Raw genomic sequence first — 26,779 nt, forward strand, 5'->3', positions numbered from 1 at the left:
TGCCAAGGTTGTCAGTTACCTTGCACAGCAAGACACATTCCTGCAATTTGTGACTTCACATACTCCTTCCTTACTTTGCTTTAGAAGAGGACTCTTTTAGAGATATATTGTTTGTTATGGGCAAATCTTCGACAGAAACAAGATGGCACTCCCAGTTCATTTACCATATGCCCAACATGTAAATTGCTCACACATAGTAGTAAAGTAATGCATTTGTCCACCTGTATCACAGGTTGTATGTTAAATAATTAAAAATAAGTAGCATTCTATCTTGCTTGTAGAAGTAAGATTTGATGACAAAAAATGATGAGTTACAGTTGATTACTAAGAGACTATTCTGGCTCAGAACAGCCATAATCTTATGAAAACGTTCCCCTTTCGAAAAGCTGCAAATTGAGAGGTGCAAAGTGAGGCTGAGGAATATGTATGCCAGTCCCTGTGCCCTGGTGAGTGCGAGGCGGGTGGCCCTTTTTAAGCAGGAAAACGCTGTCCAGAGGCAGTCTTCAATGTTCATATTCAACTGCCAAGAGCTGCTAGCTCTTAGCATGTCCCAGGGTCGGCTGAGAGGACAAGAGCACTCAACAAGGTCTATGCATTGAGTCGAGTCCATTTAAAATAACTAATGGATAAATAAATACAGGACCCAGGTTCACTGTACAGTAATTGGTCAGGAAACCAGCAGAGACAAGCTCATTTACAGTAAATGGATCAGCTTTGAGTTGGTGAAGTGCATTTGGCTCAGAGAGACCATCAGAGTGATCTGGAAATTTAGCATGTTTAAATACTCTTTAACACATTGCACAAGAAAATAATAATTATAGTAGCAATTTCTAGCAGCAGTGGTAAACTACTAAGATACTGACTGTTTTACATTTTCAGCATCTATTCAGAAACACAAGCTATCTCACACAAACATACAGCCACTCACACAAAGGTGGGCAGAGTAGCCAAGTCCTCAAGTAGAGTATAATGTATGTACTTTGGGAACAAAAAATACTGCCACAACCTGGTATTTTAAGAGGCTGAAAAAAAATGGAAATGAAAAATAATAATAAAATCACAACAAAAGGAGCAATGAAAGAAACACACTTCAAATGGGATGAGTAACCAAAACTTTTACCCAAGAAAGTGTACTGTAAAATATATTACTCATATAGGAGTAAAAGTATGGTGTCTGAAAACTTACAGTATGTCTGAATTATATATATTTTTTATATTATATTTATTTATATTTAAATGTTATTAAATAAATATAACTAAGAAAATGGAACTACCCACCTCTGTACACACACACACACACACACACAGTGGTTTGTCTGGCCAACCCTGTTGACCCAGTGGCTAAGCTGTGGCTGCACGCTGGACGCAAAGCACTCATTAACGATTTGAGCCTGCTCTTCACTTATGTAAACAAACAGGCTGAGCCCGTCATTACCGTAACGCCATGTGTGTGTGGTCTTCTCAATTAGACCTCTATTGATTCTTCAATTTTCACAGAAACTAGAGCAAAAAAAAGAAGAAGAAACCCTTCAATTTGCCTGTTGAAAAGACGTGCAGCACAGACACACACTTCCAAATGGTTCACATTTTTCTTATGCTATGACCCTCTTGGTAGTGGCAGCAGCCTAAAGTGTGTTCCCAGCCAAAGCCACCACAAACCTCAAAACATAAAACAGCACAGTTAGTTTTACACCGCATGTAAAATGCCACCATAACCAACTCCTCGCCATTAGCTCCTTCTGCCTCAGACACAGAACTCTCTTTGCAAGGAGGAGCAAAGCGGAGTGAAAATGTAAGCTGTGCTGTGTGATCTTTGGCAGTCACACACAAGTTTATGGTAATGTTTTGGGTGATAGGTCAGGGACAAAAATGTGTGTGGAGACTTTCTGGAGTAGACAAAAGAGACATACAGCTTGCATAACAAACAAATTGGCATAGTAAAAGTTATATTTAATCTGGTTTGTTCATCCTTAATAGTGTGTTATTTGTTTATTTCTTCCTATAAAATCAATAGGAAATTAAAAAAAAACAAAAAAAAACAATAGTTTATTGGAAAGAGAATACACTGATGTTTATTTTGTATTTGTAAAGATAAAATATATTAAAGATGCTCTTGTGGTGGACATTCTGTAAAGTCTGGACAAGGATTGTAAGACAAATAACCACCACAGAATACTATATCTAAATCTGCTTAGATGAGAACAGAGCTTTGCCGGGTGGGAATCATTTCATCTTAGCAATGCATTTTACAGCAAAATGTCCAATGACAGATATTTCCTGTCTAAAAAATAATAATTTAATGTACCTATGCTCAGGACCAAGTCTGGACAACATGCTTTTGTCCAAGTGGGACCTCCCAGACTTACTGTCTCCAAGAGCCTGACATTTATGATTAACATTAAAAAAATAGTTGTAAATAAAAAATGAGACCCAAAGCTTTACCTGCAATATTATCATATATCAAACCAGATTCAGTAACAGACAAATGTTTGAATGTTTTTATAACCCTGAGAAGGGTGAGGTAATGCTGAGAATGTATGTCCCTTAAAATGAGCAGGCAGCAGCCTTCTCTGATTCTCAGTACTATCCCTCATACTGTACCAAACCACTGCTGCTACTATACCATAATTCTCAATCAATAAAAAAAAAAAAGACTTCTTACTATGAATCACTAAAGCAAATCCAATAGACAAGATTCATATGACATTAATATTATACAATTATAGAGAATAAAGAATGATTTTGAAGGCAAAAAAAGCATATAAGTGCCTGAAGGCAGATGTCTTATGGAGTAAATATAAATGTACAAAGATTTAATCTATTCTACCCTCCATTTGCACTGGGCTTAGCAAAGAAGCACAAATAATCATCTGGTTAAAAGTATTTTTTGTTTTATGTAAAACTTCTGAAAATGATGGTGCGTGTGCTGAAATTATCCAGGGCATTCCTGAGGCAACAGTTTTGATTGTTAGGTGTGAAGGAATAGCCCACAATACAAATTTAAAACATGTCTATATTGAGCTATGTGAAATGGTCTGTAACTTTAAAAACCATTAAGGTCATTGGTTAAGCCTGCAAAAGAAATTTTGAGGTTTGCCATCATAACAGTGTAGACCAGAGACCAAGAGATCAAAGCCCTGAGTTTAGACCTAGGCTACAAAGATTTCAATTACATTGTAAGATTATATTACAGCATATATATTACAAATAAATGTGATGTGTGATGTGCATTGCTAATTGTGTATTTTGTATTTTCACAGTAATCTCTACAGGGACACAGATTTTACATTTAAGGATAATATTTTCAATCTAACAGAGGCATAGTGGTAAGATATGTGAAACAGATCGGTACAAACGAAATCATCTTCAGTGTTTGTTATCATGAGTCAAAAGCAGCATTTCTGGCTCCTGCCCTCTATGGCTTGGTCTGCCAGGAAGGAGATTTTTTTCAGGTGAGGTACTTGCAAAATGGATTCAATTTAGCTGTTTCTTCCATAGCCAAATGTTCAAGTCATGGATGTTAAGGGCAGACTCAATGAAAATGAAAAAAGCTAGCTGTATTTTAGAGCCAAAGCATATTTATACCACCCCCTCCTGCAGAATATGTTGGGTCTTGACTCAAGTAAATAGTAAGCCCTGTATTGAGTTATTGGCTTCTAACTGTTAAAAAAGTGACTAAATCCAAAAATCATCAACGAATGTTGCATATTTATGGCATCTAATTAAAGATACAACTTTATGTAATAAGCTTGTGTTGCAATAACTTTTTTTTTTTTTTTTAGTAATAAACTATTTTAAGGGTGCATTGTCAATGGCCATTGTCAATGGTATGTTGTCTTTTCAGATTTGTTTTACATATGTGCTTTGCTGTCAATCTATTTTTCTATAAACCACTGGTTTTGAATATAAATGTTTATTGGTGAGAGCAAAGCTCTGTTTCCTATGAGTATGCAAGGCCACAAAACCCACTGTAACCATTCGGTGGTGAGCTGGTTTGCTGAGGCAAAGTGAAGAGAATTGAATGACCTGCAGTGAGCGACTGTGGCTTGACTTTCTCTGAGGTTATGGTCACTCTCCCCTGGGAAAGTGGTTAGGCTCCTGTTTACTTTGGAGTAACCCTGCCCCTCCCCTTGAATCCTCCCTGTGTGGTAACTCATGGCTGCTTCCATTACTGCTTCCATTCAGACCTCTATCAAATTATTACTATGAAAATCAATCTTTAAAACTATCAGTCACCCAATAATAATTGAGGTTTTGGATTTTGCTGTAAAGGACCACCTTCTTGTCACAGCAGGTGTGATTGAAGGGGGATGAAGGCTTGAGGGCTGGGATATTGGGAGGTGTTAGAACTAGGTCTAATGGGCAGGAGCATCTACGGAGCAGTTAAACTTTCTGTGGGTTCCACAGCCAGACAGAAAGAGCGAGCTCACAGTGTTGAACCTCACTCTCTGCTCTTCTCGAAGTCTGGCACACACAAAGTGCTTGCGCTACACCTGATGAGACGACTGCAGGAGCTGCTTTGTAGCTGAGGGGCTGCTAATGCTCTTTCTATCTATATCTTACTTTTAAATGGGGCATTGGATGGACATAAATAGGGCAACACTCACTGTTGGGAGGCAAATGAATGGAGCTTCTTCACAGGAGAATTCCCTGGGTTTTCATCACATCAGTGGATCTCAATTTGTTTTAAAAATGGAATAACGTTGGACAGAATAACTTTTTGAAAGATCTACAATTTGACAAACATGTAAGTTCATGTTCTTGCTTGGATGATAATATTACTTATTAATAGAATTTAGAAATACCAAATGTATACAGGCCTTTATAATGTGGAGCAAAAAACATTACAAGCATGTTTTATGCTCCATATGTAAAGAATTATAACATGAATAATAACAATAATTGTGTGTTCTGTTATCTTTAGGTTGTGCACTGTAAGCAATCTACATCAGTGGAGTTTGGCTCTCTTTTTGCTTTTAGCTCCACTGACTCTTTATGGAAGGCCATTTGATACATATCGGAACAGAATGTGAGTATATATGTAATGTTCTTAAACATCATCAAATATTATAACTTTTAGGTTTTTACATTGTTATTTTTATCGCAGTTCCTCTGATTCTTTTGAAGTTTAGCTAGTTCAAACTTTGAACATTCTTAGAAATGTGTTTATATTGCTTACATACACATTACATGTAGATGTTTTTGTCCTGTTAATAATATGTAATTTTATAAGATTGACTTTTAATCAATAGGCACAGATCAAAGCATGGGCTGAGTTTTATGTAATATGACTTATTTAATCTGATTTGTCTGTCTGTTTGGTTTAGACGAAGGTCAGTAAGTCATGTTCAGCTAATGCATGACAAAGGGCGCTCCTTGCAGGAGCTGAAGCGTCGCTTGTGGTTACAGGACCTGTTAGGGAAGGTGCATACAGCTGGTGAAAGTGATCCACACATGAGCAGGACATCAAGCCAAACTTACAGTGGGAGTTCTGTCCCTCAAAAGCCCCAGGGGGCTACCAAAGACCTTTCAGAGAGGTATGGGCTAGATAACCCTGTACTGCCTCAAGAGACCAACAAGGCTGTGGCATATAAGGACCAAACACTAAAGCTGGCAATCAAGAAGAAGAAAAAGGTGCGCCTTGGACGACGCAGAGAGAGTGACAAGAAACGCCGAAAAACGCGGTCAGTTAGAACAGAGGGTCTTGGATAAATCTGAATAGAGTTCTGCATTGACAATGAAACAAGTTCAGCTGGACTGAGGTTGAAGACATTCAATCTATGATACAAGTGACTGCAGAAGGATTAAAAGCAAACTGTATGTGTAACTTTATAAATAAATATCTTTGGCCAATATTTAATTCAAAATACACTTTTTGAATTTATAGTGATTAATCCAAATGTGTAAAGCTGGTGCTTAAATACATGATGCACACCTGTATGTTTCTTTATTTTTGGACAAATTATTTGCCACCATCATCTGTTCAACATAGTAATTTAAATCATTCTAATGTGTATATTTATTTTCTGAATGTATGTGGTGCTGCTGACTGAATCAAATGTGCACTTTACTTTGAACTGTTTTTGTGGCTAAGTTTACAAGTTTCTGTTGTTCTTTTGCCATTGTAAATCCTTTTTGGACTGTTAATTCTGCCTCCATCTACTAAACCCAATGTTGGGGTTGTCAGTAAATAATGTTTAATGCACTGAGGGTACAGTAAATAATCAAAACAGTAAAATGTATAATTGTACATATGTGTGTTATGCGTTATGTGTCAAGTTTTTAAAGATAAAATTGGACAGTGGTGTATAAGTAATGGGGCATGGGTGGGGGGTGGCTGTGAGTAACATCATCCACCAATCAGAGTAGTATGTCTCATATTACCAGTAAAATTTAATAGTGACTGAGGATTGTATGCCGGGTGCTCAATGTTTTTAGATCAGGCACACAAATCGTAAGTAAACTTTTAGATATACATAAATGCTGTAAAACGTTAAATGAATAATGTAAAAGAAAAGAATGAAGTGAGAATTTCTGCCATTTTAACAACACTGACATTGACGGAGGGGGAAACAAATGCATCAGCGTCAGCTATATCCTGTGCTAAGAGCAGCAGTGCAGCAAGCACCATTAGCTGACACAGAGTCATAAACACTGTGCACGGCCTGATAAAGCTGTCGTCAGGAGCCTGCAGCCCACACCGAAGAAATCAATCAAACAATGAACGCAGGATTGATATCTCCAGGGAGAAGAACAGGAGTCAAGTCTTTTTTTAATTTTATCTTCTATTGTATTGTATTTTTTCCACATATTTTGACTAAACATATTAATTATCCCATACTTTAGAGATCAAAATCAAGTTTTATGCGTCTAGTTTTATAAGCAGCCCAGGTGTATGTGAGTGTGTTTTTGTTAGCTTGAGGGATAATAAAGCACTTTTTATCATATATAGAGCATATATCATTTATAGATATATTTATCTGTATATGTATATGTATATGTATATGTATATGTATCACATATTCCCCTTTAAATTTCTGTTCATTCAACAGCTGGTCTGATCTCTTAAAGCCAAGTCAACCATAATCAATGTGACACAAGCAATGTTTGCCTTCCTTTTGTCACATTCACCCTTTGAAATGAATCCTGGGAGGATGTCGTCTTGCTAATGTCTAGTAACAGAATGGGAAACACGGAAAACGTACATTCAAAATATGAAGGCATTTCTTCATGAGAAGTGACAGTGTGGTACTAAGAACAACAATGGTAAGTTTATAGTCTTATTCTACCTCAGAGCTAGTATATTTTAAAGAGCTATTGATGAGTTAGCCGAAGAGATCAAAATCCTACATCCACTTACACAGCATAAATACATGTAATACATAAAAAGTCATTTAAATTTTAAATAATAATTCAGTGACAACAGTTCAGATCTGATTTAGATGCAATACTAATGATTTTAGCCACGGCGTAAACTAAGAATGCTTTCCTGATAGTTTGATCATTTAGTGAGTTCAATGAGTATTTGAAGAAAGCATTAAAATATCACACACACAGTTTTAACAAATGTTGTAAAGTAATACAGTTTATTTCACTTCTGTAAGGTGTAAAGACGGGAATATGGCATTCCCCAACACTTATGGGCTCATCTTTGCTTGCACCTGTGGCATTATCCTGGGCATTGGACTCTGCGCCAACCTGTTGGTATTCTCTCTGTTTGCCCAACACAACTCGTTACGTAAAAACCGACTGGATATCCTGCTCCTGAGCATGGCCCTGGCAGATTTCCTCACCCTTCTACTCATCCCTTTCACCCTGCACTCAGCTGTCAGTTACTCGTGGCCTCTGGGTGATGTCTCCTGTAAAGTGTACCAGTTCCTTATGGCATTCAGCCTGGCAGCTAGCACTTATTCACTGTGTGCTGTGTCAATGACGCGTGCCATGATAATCACAAACCCCTACCAGCCACCCACAATGGACCTGGTCATCTTTATGTTTGTTCTGGTTTGGGCTTTAAGCTTCTTCATTAGCCTGCCACTGCGGATGTTTGCCACCAAAGAGAGCTTGAGTCCGAGTCTGGCCAACTTCACCTTCTGCCTTCCAACTATTCATGAGCATCACTACCAAGTGGTGCTCAGCCAGTTTGTACTTTACTACTTTATTCCAATGCTGGTCATTGCCTTCAACTATGTGCGCTTGGCTGTTTTTCTTCACAAGAGCCCTGTAATGTCAGTGTCAAGTGCCAGGAACACCCGGCGTGCCTCTCTCATGGTGTTCCTGGCTGCTGCTACCTTCTCTGTGTGCTGGCTGCCTGGCTATGTTCTGGAGCTGTGTGTTTACCTGGGACAGTATCGACACGGACAGGCCTGGGAGATCTTCTATTTCATCTGTACAGTGCTGCAGTATCTGCACCCCTGCATCAACCCGGTTCTCTATGTGCTTCTCTCTAAGCGCTATCGCCACCGGAGGGCGACGTGTCTCTTCAACTGCAACCGAAACAGAGTACAGCCACAAGTCATCAGTGTCACTGACAGCCTTTAGACTCAAAACTATTAGATGCTTCTTTGTGGTTCTTAATTTGTTACACCAAGTTATTTTACAAATTTATTTCAATTTTTTATGACAGAAGGCTGTTTAGGATTTAAGTCACTTCTTTGTCAAGTATTTTTTTTATTAGGTTAAAACAATAAATGCACACAGAATTTCAGAATTTGGTAAATGAAAGATCAAAGTCTCAGACATGACCACATATTGCAAGTGCCACTAGAGCCACACACGAAAAAGAAATGTTTTTTTTTATTTCTTGTGTTGTCTGTATTATTGGTGATTTTATATTTTATATGACTTGCAACTTACACTTACTGCAATTTTAGTGTTTCTGATTGTGATTAGCTCAATTTAGGCTTAACATTGTATTTTTTCTATACATGTCTAGTCTAGTATATGAGTGTATGTATGAATGTGAGAGTTACATTATCATTTTATGTTAACTTAAATAATGGTGTTTTTGTACGTTATATATTTCACAAGGGCAGCAAACCAGAGCTCTAAAAAGAGAGCTATTAAAAGTGAGATAGATTATCTGCTTATATTACAAGACAGACGCAGTAATGAGAAACAGTTGTTTATATAGCAGTCTTTCATCCTCACTTTAATAACGTCATCATTGCTTAAAACTTTGGGCTTGATAACTGAGCACAAATAAGAGACAAATCATGTGTTGTAGATGTGTTATTGTAGTACTGTTGATGATTTATGTTGGTGTTTGGTTAAGTAGGGTAACATTCTTTCAGTTTTCATTTGGCTGGGATGAAACTTACATACATACAGAATAAATGTATGTGATCAAGTAACCACTATCAGTCTAAATATTTTTACACATTTGCAAAACAAAAAATGTTATTAAAGCTTATTATAAATGTCTCTATATTTTAAAACTCTATGTATTAAAACAAATATGATTTACTTTACCAGGTCTACATTAAATCTACAGTAGTACACATTTGTTATTTTACTAGGGGTTAAAAAGAAAGAACAAGGCTGTCTGAGCCCTAGTAGTAACTGGAGACAACCATGCCCTACCCAACTCCCTTCAGTCAACTCACCCCATGACTTTTGACCTTCTCTTTAGCATACACCCAAAGCAGCTGGCATGACTTGTACAAGGTGGTCATCTGCTGGATATGGTAAAGCAATAAAGAACACGTGCCTCTTCTAGCATGTCCACACACAGTGTACTTCATCTGACTATTCCCAGTAAAAAAAAAAAAAAAAAAAAAGCATAAAGAAGAATGACATGTATTTATACTGCTTCTTCTAAAATTAATCAAACACACTTCGTGGAAAATTGTATTGAATGATTGATTGAGTATGCTTATTGATTCTAAGAGAATCATACTGCTGAATTACATTTTGATCTTACACAGCTAACTTGTATAACTAACTCTTTAATGAGCTTATGATAATTACAGTGAAGGTGTCATTGCTTCAAAATACAGCATTAAACTGCATATTATCTGCAAACTCCATATTATCTGCATATTATTCGATACAGTTGCATGTTAAAAACAACACTTCAAAAGACATTCTATGATCAGGGTTGCTCCACAGATCTGGCTGGTGCCTGGTGGCATCACCTGCTTGTCTCCATGGAGATAAATAAGTCTGAAGTGGGCCTAAACACCTAAACTCCGCCTACAGCCACAGTCCAAATGAGCTGAAACTGGGCAGTGCCTGGACAACTAAACGGGGCTGTGAGAGGGGAGAAGGGGCAGGGTCTGGACCAACAAGGAATAGCTTGACTTGTGCTCCAAACTCTGCCCTTGCAGGTGTGTGTCTGATGGAGCACTTTTCAGAGCAGAGGCATGTGATGTCACAGGCCTCTTAAGGTGCAGTAGCAGAGTTAAACCATACTAGGCAGCACACACACTGTTTCTGATGCTTAGTGTACACGCGTTATAGAGCGGAGTCATTGCAAGGTGCATGTCACAACAATGTTGTGGTTCATGTGGGTTTATGCAATAACACAGAAAAGACTGTTTATCTATAAACTTCAGACCAGTGTGGTGTCCAGAAAAAAAGTAATTCCTTGCCGATTCTTTACGTAGACCAACACCTCCTTCAAGACTAGTGTGACAACGTTGATTTTAATGACTTGGTGACCAGGCCCCATTAGGTGTAAACCCAGCATTGTACAATGAAGCAATAAATATACTTAGTTTGCACTATGTTCATTTGCTTTAAAAAGTTAAGTGCAACAGTCCATCAGATGGTTGTCTGATGCAGTGTATGATCTGGTCAATTACCCTGCTGTGTTCAAAGTAAGAGGGACTCACAAGGCAAGAACATAGTCATTAACTTACTCTAAGTCAGGGGTCACCAAACTTTTTTGTCTGGGGGCCACAATATCGCTCCTGACTGTGATGGGGAGGCGGGGTCAGATAGACCGTATTACACAATTGTATGACCCTGATGACACAGATTATATTTGAAAACTGCCACACTTTCTTTATATATCAGACAAACTGCACGGTCCTTACACTGAACAAAAAAATCGTAGTCCACTCAGTACTCTCTGTCAACTTTTCGTACTTTAACTTTAATAATTTAAATATAAATATAAATACTTCATGGCCATGATAGCTTTTGAGGATTGCCTCATAGTGCCAGTTCAAGCAGTAGGGGGCAGAGGGGCTGGGGGACTGGTCAAAGGGGCATGGAGGGCTGGAGTCGGCCCGCGGGCCTTAGTTTGATCACCCCTGCTCTAAGTTGTATTTTGACTGATTCTTGAATGTTTGAGTAATTCAGCACTGTCCTGCATTTGAGGCTTGAGGGCTCAGAAAATTTCTGTTTTTATTTCACAATTATTTGCTTATATTAGCAAAAACCATCACTGCCTGTTATAAAGTCAAAATTCTTTAAAAAAGTCTATAAGTATAAATTGAGGATCCACACTGCTGTTAATTGACAAAAACTGATTAGTTTGACTGACTAGTTAACTTTTGTTTATCTCTAAAGTAATTACAGAATTAATGTTTCTTAACACTGCATGCAAATGAAAGTTCAAACATTATGAGACCCTTTGGGCCAACAAAGGCCTCAATGTGTAACCAGTACACCATGACACAATCAGCTGTTCCCATGATTATATGTATGGTCCCATATCTGAGAGAAAATTTTGCCAAAATGGTTCACTGGCTTCAGAATGACTCTAGTCTACATCCTCATTTTTCAATCAAACAATCAATCAAACTTTATTTATAAAGCGCTTTTCATACAAAAATGTAACACAAAGTGCTTTACAGTGATTAAAAACAATCCCACATTTCCATCCACCCACCCACCCACCAACCCAACCCCCACAGCTGCCCGACCCCACACAACCAAACAACCCAGACATACACACACGCACACATTAACATGGCAAAATACATAAAATTACCTATAGTAAAGGTTGAATACAGGCAAACCAGTTAAGAAAGCACCATCAGAAAGCCGTCTACATCAGGAGCAGAGAGACGTCCACCGCCACCAGGAACCGCCACAGGGCACAGGGGAGAGATGAAGCCTAAGCACCAACTCTCCACCACGAGTCCACGGGACAGACCCGGCAGCTACAGCCGACCTCTGCTCCTGATGCAGAGGGCTTCTACAGAGGAAACACTAGAAATCCTAAAAAATATGCCTAAAATAAATAAATATAATAAAATGTGTACAATAGAAACAAGTAAAAGTATAAGATTTTAATCAAAAGCTAAGCTACAAAGGTGGGTCTTGAGCCTACTCTTAAAAACATGAATGTTCTCTGCAGCCCTGAGCTCCTCCGGCAGGCAGTTCCATAAACGGGGGCCACAGTACTGGAAAGACCCCTCCCGTGAGTGTGTGTCCTGACTCTGGGAATGACCAGGAGCCTGCTGCCGGAGGAGCGCAGGGTCCGCGAGGGTTTGTAGGGTAAAAGCAGTTCTGAAAGATAAGAAGGCCCAAGACCATTAAGACATTTAAAAACCAGTAAAAGAACTTTAAAATCAATCCTGAAACTCACAGGGAGCCAATGCAGTGATTTTAAAACCAGTGTAATGTGGTCCTGCCCTGCACATGTCCTAGTCAGGACATGTGCTGCTGAATTGTGTAATAATTGCAAACCTGAAATAATCTTTTTGGGAAGACCAGAGAGCAGTGCATTACAGTAGTTTATTCGACAGGTGATAAAAGCACGCATCAGAGTCTCTGTGTTGGCCTTAGAGAGAACGGGGTAGACTCTGGCTATGTTTTTTAGGTGATAAAAAACAATTTTTGTGATGTTGTTAATGTGTGGTATAAAAGTCAGCTCAGAGTTAAAAATGATGCCCAGGTTTTTCACTTGAGGGTGGGTTAAAAGACTGTGCTTGTAGTTTGGATAAAAGTTTCTCTCTCTTTTTTGTGGGGTGTAGGGTTATTCTTAAGGTTTGGGCCTAGTTTTGAGATTCTGTTTAAGGGTTTAAGTTTTTTTTTTTTTTATGGCTATGGAATATATAAAAAAAAAATAATGTGAGAAAACAGGGTTGTGAGAACATATGGCTGTGGGAACATTGATACTTTGCAGTGCCATCATGCTGGGGGTGTTCTACATGTATCTCAACACAATGTTAGTTATTTCTTTTAAACCTGCACATACAAGTCACATAACAATGCACACATTAGCACATATTAGAATGAAAACTCAAACAAAAAATACATAAATAAATAATAATAAAATAATATAAAAAATACAAAATGGACATTTTCAAGAGCCTGTGATCAATACGAGTGTTCATGGTCCTCAACAAAAAAGTAAGAGTGACTGAAAAACTGCTGGCTAATGCTAGCTATCTTGTGACAGTAATGTTATTTGAGATGGACTTGTTATTTAAGAGGACAAACCAACTCATTCAAGTGTTCTGTCTGGTAAGATTGTTTACATAAAAAACAAATTAAAGTCTAATAGAGCTTTTGACAGAGCAGTGCCTCAGTTAGCATCTTACCTCCAGACAATGTTGATGACATCAGCTGCAAAATATCAATAGGAGCTCTCATGATGCCAATGTGGAAAATGTGGAAATGTGACTTCCATGTATTAACAGTAGTCACTGGGTTAGTTAGCTGGGTTAAGCGTTTTGCTGAGTAGCTAACTATGAACAAAATTTACTTCAGCATTGCAGTAGCTAATCTGATTAAAACATGAACATAGACGGTGCTCAATTGAGCAACAGAAGCAAGGAGTTACTACTAATATTAGCTGACGTAGCTTTAAGCTTTAGCACGTTTGCATTAACGCTAATGTGTAAATATGGACACGAGGAGACAAATGATTTTGAAGGGAGTGAGTCAGCAGAAAAAAAAAAAAAAGATTTTACTAAGACCTGTAGTCAAAAATTTTGGCTTTTCCTCCCTCAGCTTAACAGTATTTCTAGTTAGCACTTAGCAGCATGCCTTTGTGTGAATGTTTAGTTTAACAATGTTAGGTCAAGTTTAAGGATCAAACAGGTCTGCTGATGGAGCACCCACTCATATGTGTAAGGTTAGGATAGGTTGTCCAGATTTTGTAAATTCCTCAGAGACTGTATTCCTGACACAGTCTATGAGCTAAGCTGTGCACATAGCTGACAGAAAATAGTTGTGGCTACACACTGTAAGATCAGAGGGCTCCTGCCATGACCTAATCATTCCATGTGCCATATAGGCAAGTGTTGAAGGAGTGTTGCCTGTTTATTTATAGGAGTCTCTCTAAGGTTCTACAGCAGCGGCCTGCTCTTTCAGCTGGATTCAATTACAGCTCTGGTGAAAGGTAAAAATAGGCCATAGCACCTACCTATACAGACATAAACAAGCAAACATGAGTGGCTCAGAAATGTGTGATATTGAACCATTTTGAAAGCTGTCAGCTAGAGCTATAAAAATGTGTTTTATTATTGTTAATGAATTACTTAATAGAGTAACATTAGTAAGAAGTTACTCTTTTGCCTCTTCATCATAAAAGCACTTTTAACTTTATGTTCCCACAGTTTATGGAGTTTACTATAATAGTTTATGTTCAGAGTCTTGTTACATAGTTCAATTTAGGACCTTGAAGTTACTTATGGTTAGGCTTTTGGTTAAGATAATAGCTGTGATGAAGGTGCAGCTTATTATATGTACAGAAATGTGAAGTGCCATGCCCAAGGACACGATAACTCTATGAATTAACAGCAGGATTCAAGCTACCAAGATTTCAGTCATAGGACAAGCAGACTAAAGACCTGGGATGCAATTGTCAAATAAACAAAGACAAATTATGGGATTTATTCTGATAGTGAACACCCTCACAAACAATCTCTTAAATAACAATAGTCTTGAATTATCTTCTATGTTAAAATACAACTGGACGTTATTCTGGTCATTTTGCCAAAGAGTGTGGGAAAACACATAGTAGAAGTACTATGTGTATTTGTAGAAATACTAGAGCTATTTACAATACATATTTGAGTAGTAGGTTAAAAAGAGCATCTTGTTTAATTAGCTTTTGAAATAATAATCTTGTTTACTTTCTTGACCTTTTTATTAGTTCCATCCATCCTGATTTAAGGACGACACTGTCTGCTAAAAGGGGAATGTCTTCATCAAGGAGTGAAATGATAATCCATGGGTCGAGATGAGCAGAGGTAATTCCAAGGAACCCTTCCCGTCGGATCTGAGGTATCCTGTGTCAACTTTTTCTGCATGCCACGTTACCTATCAGCAAAACATGGACATCAACTTCAGATGACAGCATGCTAAAATTAGTGGCTATCAAAGGCTTGAAGTGGCAAGGACCTTGGCTGTGGTCTCCTCTTTCCAGAGTGGAAGCCCTGTTTCTGTTACCTCAGGAGGCATGGGCTGGGTTTGCTGATGAGTGGACACTGGGTGCAGTGCCTCAGACGACACTTTCCCACTGTTAATTAGAAGCAGGTGCTATGCATATTGCCATGTATAAGCATAGCATTGCAATATCAAATTTCTAATATAAAGCTTCGCGAAAAAACTGTAATGTACTTGTACTTGTGATTGTACTACTGGTTAAGATGTATTTTGTTGTTTTTTTCTGTGTAACCAAGAGCTTCTACCATGTTATATGTTTTTTTTCTCATCACAAACATGCTTGAAGAGGTTTTTGATATCATCCATGCATGTTTGAATAATCTATCAATCTCTCTCGGGTCCAATTCGAATCCTCCTAACGATTAGCTGTGAGGTTTTGCCCAATGCTCAGCTCACCAGTCCGTCATGCTACCACATACAAAAGCACGATACAAAACGATACAACTTTGCAAGCCTGATGTGATGTTCATTAATGGAATGTATGCCAATTGTAATGTAATAGCACTCTGGGGGAGTGACTTAGGTCCAAAAACAAAGGGAGGGAGGACTCAGAACGTGAAACTTCTCCATGTTAACCATGTTAACCACCATATTTTTTCGGTTAATATAGCATTTTAAATAAAAGGTAACTCGGTGAGCTAAATATGTTATGTGTTAACAATGAATAATCCATAGAAGTGTAATACTCCTTCATTAAGTGAAATGTATGTCTTTTTCTATTGATACCATATAGTGTAAAAAGAAGTGGACTAAGGGTGTGTGATATCACCCATTTGGCTTCAGTCAAATGATGCTCATTGAGGCTGGCAGTTATAGGGGTACATTTTGAGCCCAGTTCCATATTTGGCATTCTGACTGTGAGTATTGTAGCAACCTAAGAGCCAATCCGGATCAAGGCTGTTGAAGGTAACTTCCCTGCCCGCACCACTGGTTTGGTAAAGGGCTCAAATCTGTTTCTAAAGCTAGCTGGAACAACTTCGGCGTAAGAGGGCAAGTAATTTTTGTCTTAAAAACATAAAAGACAGAACTAGATCATTTTAAATGATTTGCAGTGGTCCAAAGTTATTCCTCACTTACCTTATGAATTCATGCAAACATAGTAACCACTGACAGAAGTTGATTATCTCATGTGTGTAAAAAGCTATAGAGGTGCTTATATTTAAACAGGAGAATGAGAAGTAATCCATCAAAAGACAATGGGGGTCTATTTAACATCTTGAACAAGACCACAGTACACATTTTATGCAGAACTATATTTTATCCTAAACTGTCTCTTTAGAAATTAAAGATCAAAAGGTGAAAACATAAATATTTGAAAAACATCCAGAAAGTTCTTCTTGGAGTTAATCCACCTTATCAGGTTGCAGTGGGGTCTCCTCGATTCACAAGTTGAGCCATTAATAACTCGAGTGGTCCCTTGCTGTCATGCGCACACTTCTGTCATTACATGTAGTCAGTTGTATAAATAAATATGCATGTACAGAACAGAGAAAAACACAGGCACACAGCATCTCTGTGTACAACTCAGGACACTGTAGATATTTTTAGAATGTGAACATTTTATGTCTTTTCTGGCCTGTCCAACATATAAGACTCGGGTGTCAATTCCACAGCTTGTTTGTTATTGCTGTTTCCATAGATACGGTCAAGGGGCACCATGCCTTAACCCAATGAGTCCATAGCCAGTTTGTACTGAGAGCTGTATGCTAACACATTAGCAGCAATGTCCTGACACTGACATTTGACTCTGATATATAAGCCTTTGTTCAACAAAGACAAGTCCAAACTCTCGAATCCTCTGCTTGTTAACCTGGCTAAAAAAATGTATTAAATCTCTTGGAAATTAAATTCTTTGAAAAAGGTTGTCATGGTATGTGATGCCTGTGAACGACTGCCTTCGTCTATGTTATAATGCAAAGCATCCAGGTTGGTTTTAGTAACACTGATTATCGCCTCAGTGCTATTATTATATGTTCACTGGGGAAACTGATACACCATTATGACTGAAATGAAAGTGGAAAAAACATGCCTAATAATAGTTTATGGTCCTGGTGCATATATAACTAGGTCTCAGTGCCACATCTTTACCATACAGAATATCTACTCATATATTCAGACATTTCAATGCCAAGTGAAATGTCTCATTGGCAGTGAAATGGCTCATCTTTATTTCATCTTTATTTTGAACAGAAAATTTATCTTGGCTGCAATTTTTGGAGTAGGCCAACTCATTTGCCTCCCCTTATGTTTACTATTGGGGAGTGACATCTGATTGATAAATTTTATAGTATTTATTTGATATTGTTGTAAATATTCTGCATAAATGACTTACTATGCATTTACAGCCTTTACATGACCTATTTGTCGGCTTAATCCATGTTTCTAAAATGGTTGACTGTGACCCAAAGTAGCCATGGGCTGGGTCCTGGAGGTTCCCTTTGACAAGAATAGCCCTGTGATTTCATGAATGAGGGACCTGCTGGGTGACAGGCTTGCACTTCTCTCTAGCCTTTGGATAGAAAACCTGACCTTTTTCTTCCTTTGAAATTTGCTGTGAAGCTATAGTTTTGTACTTTCCAAGCTGAATTCAACTGTTAACCGAGAAATCAGTGCAGAGCTGCGGTTAACGTGAGAGGGACAGCAACAGCAACAAGTGTCATCTGGTCTGCCAACCCGGGGAGGGCTTCGGAGTTTAAAATGGTGTGAATATGATAGCCACCACAAGTCATTTGTGTTGCTCATGCAAGTGGAGCCTGTGTGCTTTGCTGAAAGTTAACACAGCACTAATTTGACAAAAGGACTATTTAAAACAACAACAACCGTTCTATATTTGCAGCCTTGGATCTTTGGAACATAACTGGATTTTACTTATACAGCCTACATGAGAGGAAAAATTTGGAGGACACCTGCCCAAAGGGCACTGAGGAAGTGAGCAACAGTTGCCCTTTAGTTGGAAAAAATGACTGTTGTGTCTCAGGAGAATCACGACGACACTGTGGTCGTCACTCCTGTGTTGCAAGATGCAGTGGGTTTGGAGGCAGCAGACCAAGAGTGCAGTGAGAGAGTGGTCATTAACATCTCAGGCCTGCGTTTTGAGACACAACTGAAGACACTCTCTCGGTTCCCCGCAACACTTCTGGGAAACCCAAGTAAAAGGATTCGTTTCTTTGATCCACTTAGAAACGAGTATTTTTTTGATCGGAACAGACCGAGCTTTGATGCCATACTCTATTATTATCAATCAGGAGGTAGATTACGGCGGCCTGTCAGTGTTCCAGTGGACATTTTCTTAGAAGAAATAAAGTTCTATGAACTTGAGCAAGAGGCAATAGAGATGTTTTGTGACGATGAGGGCCTGGCTAAAGAAGAAGAGCGGCCATTGCCTACCAATGAGTTCCAGAAGCAATTATGGCTTTTGTTTGAATATCCGGAGAGTTCAGGACCCGCACGGATAATAGCTATTGTGTCTGTTATGGTTATTCTTATTTCTATTGTTATATTTTGCCTGGAGACTTTACCTGAGTTCAGAGAAGTCCCAGTGTTGCCAGAGAACGCCAATGGCAGTGCGCAGGGCAAAGTGCTAAATCCCTTCACAGACCCATTTTTCATGGTTGAGACACTTTGTATAGTGTGGTTCTCATTTGAATTCACTATGAGATTTCTCTCATGTCCCAGTAAAGCAGCTTTTTTCAAAAACATCATGAACTTGATTGATGTAGTTGCTATAGCACCCTACTTTATTACACTGGGACTTGATTTGGCGGAGCACCAAGGCAGTAGTCAGCAAGCAGCATCCTTGGCCATCCTAAGGGTTATCCGTTTGGTGCGTGTCTTCAGGATTTTTAAACTCTCAAGACACTCCAAAGGTCTCCAGATCCTTGGGCAAACTCTTCATGCAAGTTTGCGTGAGCTGGGCCTGTTGATTTTCTTTCTGCTTATAGGAGTGGTCTTATTCTCCAGTTCGGTTTACTTTGCAGAGGTGGAGGACCCGAAGTCAGGATTTTCCAGTATACCTGATGCATTTTGGTGGGCTGTTGTGACTATGACAACAGTGGGCTATGGGGACATGTGCCCATCCACTATTGGGGGTAAATTTGTGGGCTCTTTATGCGCCATAGCGGGAGTCCTAACAATAGCTCTGCCTGTCCCGGTAATAGTGTCTAACTTCAATTATTTTTATCATCGAGAAAACGAAGAGGAAGAAAACGTCCAGTATGTGCATGTGACATGTGGGCAACAAGAGCAGCCATCGTTTGTCGATAGTGACTCTAATAAAAGCACACTGTCGCTTTCGAAGTCAGAGTCCTACCACAGTGAAGGAGACCTAGAGACATTGACGTATGCAGATTCCACCCCACCAGAGACCTACACAGGGAAATTGACTGTTGTTTGAGTAACACTTTAATGTGATGTAGGTCTACGTGAAGGCAGTGGAGCGCAGTTTTTACAGCAAATATTACCTCAACACTACCACTTGCTATCCTTATTTATTAAAACGGGCTTATTGTGGAGCCCCATTTAATAAGGAACGTTTCAATCAAATACCTCGTAGACTTGGGTGCAAAAGGTTTGGGTTCTTGATACGCTAGTTTAATCCCTTAAATACTACTGACAGAAACCTACTATCGACTTAAGCAGAACTTCGGGTAGCTCTTTTATAACAAGTTTATGGAAGAAAAATGTGCGTGCAAAATGCCGGTGACTCGCTCACAGTACACGCGACTCGAAGTCAGACAGTATATATATATATATATATATATATATATTACCATGTATTATGTCATTTCAAATTACTTAATGAAAGTAGCCCATACGCTCGTCTAGACAGCAACTGTACAGTAAAAGACACTGTGGATTATGTTAGGCCTCTAAACATGGATGAGTTTCGAGCGCCTCTCTGTGGCAGAAAATGTCAATGTGCGCTACAGTTCTGCTAAGGGCAATAAGCAAACTCAGATTTTACAGCTGCCAGCCCCAGGAATGTTTTAAACTTAAGCCTTGGGATCACACCATTACTCCAGAGTAGTGGTTAAGTGTGAGAGCAGCACAAGCTGTCCCATTTTACCTCCCAAGTTACAACGTTTACCCAGAGAACTGCTATCTGCAGAGTTCGCCCGACGATCCCGTGTAAACATTGATCACGTGAGACTGATCTCTTTAGGAAGAATGACGTTTTCAACGCGTTTAAATTCAGTCTAAATGTGTTCTTAATTTCACGTGTCACCTTTATAGTTTAATAAATCGTCTCTAACAAACAGTCTCAGAGGGGAAATAATTCATCTGCTTCTTCTAAACTTTCAAAAGTAAAACCTTTTGAAACTTTTCTTTGAAACGAAAAGAGATTCTTGTTTATCCGATAATGTTGTACAGTATGTATGCGTATTAAAGTATGAAATGTGTAGCCATTTTGTAAATTATAAATTATTATTTTGCTGCTGTAAATTCGTCAAATGTAATTGTTCCTAATAACATTTATTGCAGTTAAGAGTAGGCTAATAGGCCTACTGTATCCTATGTCATAGTATTGTGAAGCAAATGTAAATTATTTTTTCTAAATGATATGTCCTTATTTTTATATAAATATATAAACACAACAGTGGAAAAAGTCAATACAAATAATTCACACACACACACACACACACCTACACACACACACACACACACACACACACACACACACACACACACACACACACACACACACACACATACATACATATACATATATATGTTTGTGGCAAATGTTTATTTAGCACAACAGTTTGGTTTGAGGCTTAATTGCCTCTTACAAGTCTCCGGGTGGTTTCGAGCTTCTCCTTCGCTGTCCCTGGTGCTGAAACTAAATATTAGTTTTTTTCGGATGTAGCAATGGCTTATTAAAAGTTAAACCCTGGGACCCAGATATATTATATCTATACAGAAGATCTCACATCTTCGTAACGTATTAGGGAGGTGTGTATTCTAGATAAAAGGGTTAATGCTAAAACAGTAATCGATTGAAGTACTTCGTAATCACTGCATGAATATTTGCTACTTATAAGCAGAAAGGAAAATAAGAAAAATTGTTACGTTTACGGGGACGTTTTCAATTCTGTCAACTGGACAAAATTTTCGTTTGCTATGGATCATTCCTGTACGATTGAGGGTTTACACAGACGGAAAGGTTTTGTAAAATAATCAGCATGGGATTTATTTTCTGCATTTTGCCGCGATTGCGCCAGTGCTGGCACTCTGTGGAGATGTTTGTGTGGTGTGTGGAGAACTTGTGGCGGCGTGCTTTAGTACGGAGCCTGTCTGCATTGCGTCGAAAGCCTCCAACTCCTCCTCCTTCGACCCCCTCCTCTCTTCGCATCTCCTCCCCAACTCTCGCTCCATTCACTTCCTTGCACTCGTATGTTCAGTGCACATGAAAACATGTCTGACACTGCTGAGAAAACAGTTGGACATCCCGTTGGCTGCGCTCTACAGTCTCCCAAACCCCATATTTCTTGAGCTTTTCGCTGAAAGCCATGCGCTTTTCTCTATTGTGGCAGCAGATTTCTGCTGATGCAGTGATGTCTGGAAATGTCAAGGGCTTGCTCATTGCCCCTTAATGTATCTCCCCCCCTGAGTTGCAGAACCGGAGTTGCTCCTGCGGCTGTCAGTGAGTGTTCGGACGCTGCGGTTCTCCCTCTGTTTTGTGCCGGGCTTTGCCTTGGAGAGTCCCTTGACTCTCTTACTCTCCAGTCTGTCACGGACGCCGGGCAGAAACAGCATGACTGCCTCAGCCGCGTATTTTCTACGGAGTGCGATGTGAAGCTGACACATGACAGCAGCCGGAGCCCTGCGGTTGGATGGTTTTACTCGAGTATAGAAAACGCTTTCAACAGCCTCTAACATCAGCTACTGGTAAGAATTGCAGAACATTCACTTTTATCTTTATGTTGCATATAACATAACTGTTGTCTGCATTATGCTTATCTGCAAGAATCTTTATGGATAAACGTAGTTGTAAAAAAATGTATGCGTCACTTTAGAGTAGATTGTGGTACAGAACTGAGCAGTGTAGAATACATCACACATTCAGGTACTTTTAGGCACACATTTTCCTCAATAGATGAAGTCTTCACAGCTGATAAACAATATCTAAGTAAGTGTGAAATAACTTAAAAGGGCAATACACTTAACTACACTAAGATAAAACAATTAAGATGTATAAGGCTTTTTCTAAACACTTAATTGTAGCAGAGAGAAGACAGTTATTAAATAAATAAAGTACAGATAGTGCTGAGGCAGCAGAAATCTTGCCTGTTTGATCCCATTATTTCTCACTCTCTCCTCCCTCCCTCCCTCCCTCCCTCTCTCTGTTACGGGCGAGCAGCGGCAGCAGATGCACTTGGGAGCAGCAATGGTCAAGTCAGCGAGAACTGCAGTGGAGCCGCACTGAGGCAGAGTAGCCAGCCCCTCTCATCAGGGGACTCTCCAACTATCTAAGTGCTATGGGAAGCTGAGGAGTGGAAAATCCACTTGCTCACTGAAAGACCTACCAGCTTCCCTGCTCAGCAACTCATCTCCCCAAAATGACCGTGATAGCAGGTGACAACATGGATGAGACCTCGGCTGTCCCCGGTCATCCTCAGGACACTTACCCCCCAGACCACAATGACCATGAATGTTGTGAAAGGGTGGTCATCAACATAGCTGGTCTTCGCTTTGAAACCCAGTTGAAAACTCTTTCTCAATTCCCAGAGACATTACTTGGAAACCCCAAAAAGCGGATGCGATATTTTGACCCACTAAGAAATGAGTACTTCTTTGACAGGAACCGCCCAAGTTTTGACGCCATCCTCTATTACTATCAGTCTGGAGGTCGCCTTAGAAGACCAGTGAATGTCCCATTAGATATGTTCTCAGAAGAAATAAAATTCTATGAACTAGGTGTAGAAGCAATGGAGAAATTTCGTGAAGATGAAGGTTTTATCAAAGAAGAAGAGAGGCCTTTACCAGAGAAGGAATTTCAGCGTCAGGTTTGGCTCCTGTTTGAGCATCCTGAAAGCTCAAGCACCGCCAGAGGCATTGCCATTGTGTCAGTCATGGTCATCCTCATTTCAATAGTTATTTTTTGTTTGGAAACATTACCACAGCTCAAAGAGGATCCAAGGGGACGGATGGAGACTGTGGGGAACACTACAGTTTATTACAAGCCAAATATTCTCACAGATCCCTTCTTTGTCATTGAGACACTCTGTATTATCTGGTTCTCCTTTGAGTTGATAGTGCGCTTCCTGGCATGTCCAAGCAAGCCTGCCTTCTTCAAGAACATGATGAATACGATTGACATAGTGGCCATCATTCCCTACTTTATTACACTGGGCACTGAGTTGGCTGAAGACCCAAACAATGAGAGCGTGGGGGAGCAGGCCACATCTCTGGCCATTCTCCGAGTCATCCGTTTGGTCAGAGTGTTTAGGATCTTTAAGCTGTCCCGACACTCCAAAGGTCTACAGATTTTGGGCCAGACTCTCAAGGCCAGTATGAGAGAGCTGGGGTTGTTGATCTTTTTTCTGTTCATTGGAGTCATCTTATTCTCCAGTGCTGTGTACTTTGCTGAGGCAGAGGAGGATGGGTCCATGTTCAGCAGTATACCAGATGCCTTTTGGTGGGCTGTCGTGTCTATGACAACTGTGGGCTATGGGGACATGGTCCCTGTCACCATAGGAGGCAAGATTGTAGGTTCCTTGTGCGCCATTGCTGGAGTGTTGACAATTGCACTACCAGTCCCTGTCATTGTGTCTAACTTTAACTACTTCTACCACAGAGAGACAGAGGGAGAAGAGCAGGCCCAACTACTCAAAGTTAGCAACCCCAACATCCCTTCTGAATCTAACTCAAGTCGCCGCAGTTCATCTACTGTGAGCAAATCAGAATACATGGAGATTGATGGAGACATTAATAATAGCATTGACAACTTTAGAGAGGCAAATCTAAGAACTGGTAATTGCACTATAGCCAACCAAAACTGTGTGAATAAAAGCAAGCTGCTTACAGATGTTTAGGAAAGGCATTAAAAAATATGAGAGCCAAATATTAACCTGCCCTCTGCTCTGTGGCTCTAGGCATACACTATGCTAAACTATGTAGAATGGAAGCAGAAAATCTGCAGTTGTTTAGATAACAGGTAGATAGAATAATTAATTCTAGATATTCTCCTTATATAAATAATCAAATAGAGGAAGCATATCCATCAACAGCGCCATAGAGGACTCTGCAACAACTTGTACTCTTCCATCAGACAAGAGATGAAATCTTATGCATGGAATTACATTTGTACAACATTGTAGGAGATAAATCTGCAGAGACACACAACCATCTGCAGCCATGATGTATGCATCAGGACATTGAGATGACCCTTTCCTCACCTTTCCTCACCTTTCCTGACCTTCCAAGATCAACTACACAGCAAGCACCTTATAGGAGGAAGACTAGTCTCTGTGGATGTAATAGACTGAGTTCTACTTGCTTTTTGGGACATCTGCAATGCTGCTGTTTTCAAGCAGATACCACAATTATGATATCACCAAGTGATTCAACGCCATGCCCTTTTGATGCACCACAGCACAATGAGAAAAGTGAGCTTCCACGAGCATGACCAGACTTTCCATTTTGATAATGCCATGCATGAAACATATTTCACACAATGGAAAGGATATTCTTTTGGATACCTGCGTCCACTTCTCATCACTTTTCATACAATATTGAGTGCACTGGAGTTTTTATTGAAGTTTGGCTTTACATGTAAAATTGAATGATAAATCTCAAGGAACCAGTACATAGATGAGATCATAGCATGACAAAATAATCTGCATTATGGTCTATCCACTAAGGTACTTTTGTATCCTGGTATATTTAATGCATGACATGAGTATACAGCTTGTTGCAGTTCAGGCACTTCAATGCCCCTTTGCCAGGGAAAGGAAATTAAACTACCATTTCTGAATTGTGATTAATATATTTCAGCAGATTCTGAGGATGCAGATTGTAGTTTAAAAGTAGTCAAGATACAATGTATTAAATGCATATAATCACAATAGGCAACAAATACCAATATTATGTCAATAGTGCAATGCATGAACTTTATTTAAACAGAAACATTACATACATTAAGTCATAAATTATTGTTGTTTTAATTATTAATTATGTGGAGGAGGGTATTTTATGAACTTCATAACAGATTTTTACATAAGTTGCTAGTGCCTTTATCCCTTTCACTAACAGGCCCAGTGTAAGTGCCTATTATGTATATTGGTAGACACTGGTTGAGCAAAAATGATTTACTGTCTGTTTTAGCGGATTAAATAGATGTTCTAGAGACAGCTGAGAAAGTTTGACAGTAGGCGACTGTGGTTGGACAAGCATTGATCCATGACTATCATGCACTTAATTAATCCATGATGCAGAAGCGTCTTGTACTTGCATGTTTATGAATTAGCTACACAAATGGAAATTCTATTTTATTTTATTGAATCTTTTTACAATCTTTGTTGCTGACATTGGTTTTGTTTCTTCAGGGTTTCTACCTCAGTGAGGTTATTGCAAACTTGCTGCAGAGCTGCAAGCTTCAATGCATGCGCCTTCCTCTCCTATAATGCAAAATTTAACCAAAAGTGTAAACTGCAGTTGTGCAGTATTGAATGTGATCTTCCCAAAATATTTTTAGCTTATAAGGTCTCATAAGAAATACCAGTCTCATCTCTAGTTTCACAAAAAGCTACGCACAATCAGAGTGTTCATTAGTAGTGCAACTAATTTGTTTTTAGGAGGGGATTTTAGTTAGTTTGTTTGAACACAACCTCTGTGTCTAATATGTCAGAGATCTGTCCTATGGGCATTATTGGGATAATGGGGGTGTGGCTATTGAATTTATTTTATTTTTTGCCGCATTTATGCGGCCCTTTACATAAAGCTTTATGAGCTAGCAGACTTTAAGCATAAAAACGTGATGAGTACTTGAATAATTTGAGCTGCTGTACAGCTCCAGGTACTTGACTGTACTGTACACTCCACATCCTGCAGTGCTTCCTGAATGTCATAGTCTGTGATGCTCCTAAAGCCCTTTGTGGTTCTAGCACAGACTGTGATCATAGATGTTATGTTGTCTGGTGTTGTGGAGCTCGGTCTTACATCCTTGAGTTTGTCTCTATGTGTTTTGAATTGTGTGGCTGGGTCATTAGTTTGAGGTGCTCGTTGGAGCTGATCTTTGTACTGTATTCTGCCTCAGGCAAGGTTACAGTTTAGGAACCTTGTTTCAAAGTCAGTATCTCTCTACAAGAGCAAAAAAGAACAGCAGATGGCCATCTGCGTCACCAACACTACATCATTATATCACTATAGTTATAGTATAGTACATATAAGAATAACTTCATATTATCTATCTAAAAATGCAGCTTTG

General features: G+C 39.2%; 4 protein-coding genes across 4 annotated transcripts; all 4 read left to right on the forward strand.

Annotated features, from left to right (window-relative positions):
- The first annotated feature begins 422 nt into the window (after positions 1-422).
- Positions 423-5,712, forward strand: LOC110169447 (parathyroid hormone-related protein-like). Its single transcript, XM_020934988.1, has 3 exons — positions 423-586; positions 4,925-5,029; positions 5,328-5,712. The coding sequence occupies exons 1-3, from the start codon at positions 423-425 to the stop codon at positions 5,710-5,712; spliced, it is 654 nt and encodes a 217-aa protein (XP_020790647.1).
- A 1,908-nt stretch (positions 5,713-7,620) lies between these two features.
- LOC110169448 (galanin receptor 2a) lies at positions 7,621-8,541 on the forward strand. The gene has a single exon (XM_020934989.1). It carries the CDS (start codon positions 7,621-7,623, stop codon positions 8,539-8,541), a length of 921 nt encoding a protein of 306 aa, XP_020790648.1.
- A 9,769-nt stretch (positions 8,542-18,310) lies between these two features.
- Positions 18,311-19,941, forward strand: LOC110169639 (shaker-related potassium channel tsha2-like). The gene has a single exon (XM_020935201.2). It carries the CDS (start codon positions 18,311-18,313, stop codon positions 19,742-19,744), a length of 1,434 nt encoding a protein of 477 aa, XP_020790860.1. The 3' UTR covers positions 19,745-19,941.
- A 2,969-nt stretch (positions 19,942-22,910) lies between these two features.
- Positions 22,911-24,386, forward strand: LOC110169642 (potassium voltage-gated channel subfamily A member 1-like). The gene has a single exon (XM_020935203.1). The coding sequence runs from the start codon at positions 22,911-22,913 to the stop codon at positions 24,384-24,386; it is 1,476 nt and encodes a 491-aa protein (XP_020790862.1).
- Positions 24,387-26,779: the final 2,393 nt, after the last annotated feature.

This window comes from Boleophthalmus pectinirostris, unplaced genomic scaffold (genome assembly GCF_026225935.1).
Source record: "Boleophthalmus pectinirostris isolate CB_2022bp ecotype Guang Dong unplaced genomic scaffold, ASM2622593v1 HiC_scaffold_2, whole genome shotgun sequence".
Taxonomy (NCBI): Eukaryota; Metazoa; Chordata; class Actinopteri; order Gobiiformes; family Gobiidae; genus Boleophthalmus; species Boleophthalmus pectinirostris.